This window comes from Poecilia latipinna, unplaced genomic scaffold, assembly GCF_001443285.1.
Source record: "Poecilia latipinna isolate Pla-1442-1.1 unplaced genomic scaffold, P_latipinna-1.0 Scaffold1615, whole genome shotgun sequence".
Taxonomy (NCBI): domain Eukaryota; kingdom Metazoa; phylum Chordata; class Actinopteri; order Cyprinodontiformes; family Poeciliidae; genus Poecilia; species Poecilia latipinna.
In genome coordinates, this window is record NW_015114231.1 from 1 (window position 1) to 4,228 (window position 4,228).

Consider the following 4,228-nt stretch of genomic DNA (forward strand, 5'->3'; position numbering starts at 1 on the left):
CTGAAATTTAAATCTGAAACCTAAATCTGAAACCTAAATCTGAAACCTAAATCTGAAGCTTAAATCTGAAACTTAAATCTGAAATTTAAATCTGAAACCTAAATCTGAAACCTAAATCTGAAATTTAAATCTGAAACTTAAATCTGAAGCTTAAATCTGAAACCTAAATATGAAACCTAAATCTGAAACTTGAGCCAGTTTCCAGTTCTAACTCGCGTCTCCCGACAGGAGAACCTGGGGAAGCTCATGACCAACCTGAGAACCACTCATCCACACTTTGTGCGCTGCTTGATACCAAATGAAACCAAAACTCCAGGTGAGCTGCTGCCAGTTGCTTCCTGCTGTTCCTGCCCACTCTCACCCTGTGCAGCTACAGGAGGAGACGTGGCTGAACATGCTTCCTTTACTAGATTACTTCTCATTAGTTTGCACTTTGAGCACATTATAATGTCACTATGGCTGGAATGAATGAAATCTGATCTTAATCTGTCTGTGTGACGTGTGTCAAACTAAAGGCTCGGGGGCCAGATCCGGCCCGCCACAGCTCTTTATGAGGCCCTGCAGACTCTGGACAGACAAACAGAAAACAGTTTAAATATTATTTTATCAATCAAATCAAAGCAGCTTTTATTCTGCCAAATGACCTCGATGAGAAAAAAGTTAAACGTTATTTAACTTTAAGAGGAAACATTTTTATTAGTGGACAGTTTATACATTTTGACACAACTGGTCGTTTGAGTACAGTCATGATTTTTGTGGACCAAAAATGAAATTCAGTTAATTGTAGATTTTTTAAATATACCATGTAGATGGTGCAATGTAAATAAAGTGGATGGTAGTTTCTCCCAGTCGGAAGTGAGGAAATGATCGTTTGTGTAAAATCAGGTGAGATGGAGAACCAGCTGGTTATTCACCAGCTGCGCTGCAACGGCGTCCTGGAAGGGATCCGCATCTGCAGGAAAGGATTCCCAAGCAGGATCCTGTACGGGGATTTCAAACAGAGGTCAGTTAACATCTAAGCACTGATTAAGGTCAACACATACAGAAAACTCCTCCTCTTCCTCCCTCCTTCCTCCTCCTCCAGGTACAGGATCCTTAATCCCAGCGCCGTTCCTGAGGGTCAGTTCATGGATAACAAAAAGGCTGCAGAGAAGCTGCTGAGCTCCATCGATGTGGATCACACCCAGTACAAGTTTGGACACACCAAGGTTTGTGTTTCCACCTGCTTACGAATAGACACTGCAACGCGGTAACTAAGCAACCAGACGTGATGCTGCGTGACTCCAGGTGTTCTTCAAAGCCGGCCTGCTGGGCGCCCTGGAGGAGATGAGAGACGAGCGTTTGGCGCAGGTGGTGATGTCCGTCCAGGCTCTGTGCCGCCGCTTCCTCGTCCGGATGGAGTATCAGAAGATGATGGCCAGGAAGTAAACACCTCAACACACAGGAAGCAACACACAGACTCAGACAAACACCAAGCAGTTAGTGTGTAAAAACTGAAACAGAAAGTTTCAGCCTGGACTTGGAAAACCTCCTGCTGGTCAGAGAGATGTATTGACAGAAACAACTGAAGGTCGGAAATGTTTTGAAAGAAAAATCAGCTGTAAGCAGTATGAATGAATCAAACTCTGCATGTTGGGCTGAGTTTATTAATGCAAGACTCCTGGACATGCACTGCATTAATTTATCACTTCGTAAAGTGAAAATTCTTTATTTGTTTTTATATAAAACATTTTGCTTTATTTTTTTAGCTTTGGATTTTACAAACCAATGAAGGAAGTAGCAGGCTGGGAGAACCAGAATAATAATAAAATGTCAATATCTACACTTTATTATTTAATAAATAAAAAGGTATAACCTTTTTATTTAAAAAATAATAGGACATTTCAAAAGAAGCCTATGTAATTCAGTGATAAAGCTAAGTATCTTCAGTTTTCATATATTCGGTTTAACACAATTTATTTATATTTCTTTGAAACAGAAACTCAGTTATCTATTTTAAACAAATGAGATCTATGTGTTAAAATTTCCCTAAATATATTTCTAATTATGGTTTGTGTGTTTACAGCCATTTTATCTAAAACTACCTAATTATAATTAAAGCCTGTCTGCTTTATTTAAAATATGAAACCAATGTTCTAAACACATATAAAGAACATAGAAATTCACAAACACACAAAGTTAAAATAGATTTTGGAAAATTAGGTTAGCTCGTTATCTGTAGTACGAGTAGACTAATGTCAAGCTGCTAGCTTAGTGGTTAGCTAGCTTAGCATAAAAACTGGAGGTTAGCATGCAGCTACAGCTAACTTCATTGTGTTGATTTCAAGACTCACTAAATAAAAATTAACAGTTTATTTATTAATGCTTTATATTTTCTGCTAACAAATTAGCTCCACAAGTTTAGACTGTAAATATGTTTAGCTATTTACTGTTATCACATGTTCATGTTATACTTGTTGAAACCATCACTGATTACTGCTCAAAGCATCAAAAGTAAATAAATTATAGTCCCATTGGAAGCAGGTTCTCTGCGTTACCGACGGCTAGCAGCTAGCGATTTTAGGTTAGCTTGGCTTAGCATGAAGGCTAAAGCTGGAGGTTTTCTGGGTGGATTTCTATTAGTTTCTGTGGGATTTGCTTCGTGCACTGGAAACATTCTTCTACATTAATGAGTCTGTTTATTGAAAATGTTTCTGCTTGTAAAATCTTCACAAAAGTCAATAAAATAACGTCCAGTTTAAAGATTTAACTAAAATACAGGAAAAACTGACAGATGTGAGTTCTCTTAAGATATTAAGTTACCTTTAAATTTAGATTTAAAAAGTAATTTCAAATGTGTTTAACCTCATTAGTTATTAATATTTAAATATTATTCAGGATTCTCATGTAAGATGTCTGAACAGGGAGGCCATCTACACGCTGCAGTACAACCTGCGCTCCTTCATGAACGTAAAGCACTGGCCCTGGATGAAGCTGTACTTCAAGCTGAAGCCTCTCCTGAAGAGCGCCGAGGCCGAGAAGGAGATGGCTCAGATGAAAACAGACTTCACGAAGCTGAAGGAGGATCTGAGCCGATCGGAGAGCCGCAGGAAGGAGCTGGAGGAGAAAATGGTGTCGGTGGTGCAAGAAAAGAACGATCTCCTGCTGCAGGTCCAGGCGGTGAGCCCAGCACGTCAGGGCCACATTTCAAAATAAAAGGATGACAACATTTCAAAATAAAAGGATGACAACATTTCAAAATAAAAGGATGACAACATTTCAAAATAAAGGGATGACAACATTTCAAAATAAAGGGATGACAACATTTCAAAGTAAAGGGATGAGAGTAATTTAAAAAAGGCTGAGGATAAAGTCCCATTCTCAACTTTAAGTCATAAAATTCTGACTTTACTCTTGTATTATTTTGACTTTTTCTCAAGAAATGATTTTATTATGAGAATAAACTTAGATTGTTCCAAGAACAAAATTGTACGAGAATAAAGTCATAAAATTCAGAGAATAAATTAGCATTATGACTTTATTTTTGTATTGTTTTGACCTTATTTTCTTAATATTATGACTCTTCTCATAATATTTTTTTATTTTTTCTACTTCCGAGTCACTAACTGTGTTTCAGGAAGCTGACAACCTGCTGGACGCAGAGGAGCGATGCGAAGGCCTCATCAAAAGCAAAATCCAGCTGGAAGCCAAACTGAAGGAGGCGACGGAGAGGCTGGAGGACGAGGAGGAGGTCAACGCCGAGCTGACGGCCAAGAAGAGGAAACTGGAGGACGAGTGCGCCGAGCTGAAGAGGGACATCGACGACCTGGAGCTGACCCTGGCCAAGGTGGAGAAGGAGAAACACGCCGTGGAGAACAAGGTTGGTGCAGAAACCTGAGCTGGACCAAACCCTGCAGGAAGACGATGACGCCGTCCCTCTGATCCTCGACTTCAGGTGAAAAATCTGACTGAGGAGCTCCAGAGTCAAGACGAAAACATGTCCAAGCTGTCCAAAGAGAAGAAAGCTCTGCAGGAAGTCCATCAGCAGGCGCTGGACCATCTGCAGTCTGAGGAGGACAAAGTCACTTCCCTGACCAAAGCTAAAACCAAGCTGGAGCAACAAGTAGACGATGTGAGTACCTCCGACCGCAGCGAAGGTCACCCAGGTTTTAATCCACCTTAAACTGCAGCCGGAAGCTTTTAATCCACCTTAAACTGCAGCTGGAAGCTTTTAATCCACCTTAAACTG

At 40.0% G+C, this 4,228-nt stretch overlaps 1 protein-coding gene across 1 annotated transcript in view; it reads left to right on the forward strand.

Moving 5' to 3' along the window:
- Window positions 1-124: 124 nt before the first annotated feature.
- LOC106964019 (myosin heavy chain, fast skeletal muscle-like) overlaps window positions 125-4,228 on the forward strand; it is a 26,093-nt gene continuing 21,989 nt past the window's right edge. Inside the window, exons 1-7 of the mRNA XM_015059238.1 lie at window positions 125-316; window positions 886-1,003; window positions 1,085-1,208; window positions 1,288-1,424; window positions 2,904-3,159; window positions 3,617-3,859; window positions 3,935-4,114. Coding sequence (XP_014914724.1) covers window positions 247-316; window positions 886-1,003; window positions 1,085-1,208; window positions 1,288-1,424; window positions 2,904-3,159; window positions 3,617-3,859; window positions 3,935-4,114 — 1,128 coding nt within the window. The 5' untranslated portion in view covers window positions 125-246. The remainder of the gene's footprint in view (window positions 317-885; window positions 1,004-1,084; window positions 1,209-1,287; window positions 1,425-2,903; window positions 3,160-3,616; window positions 3,860-3,934; window positions 4,115-4,228) is intronic.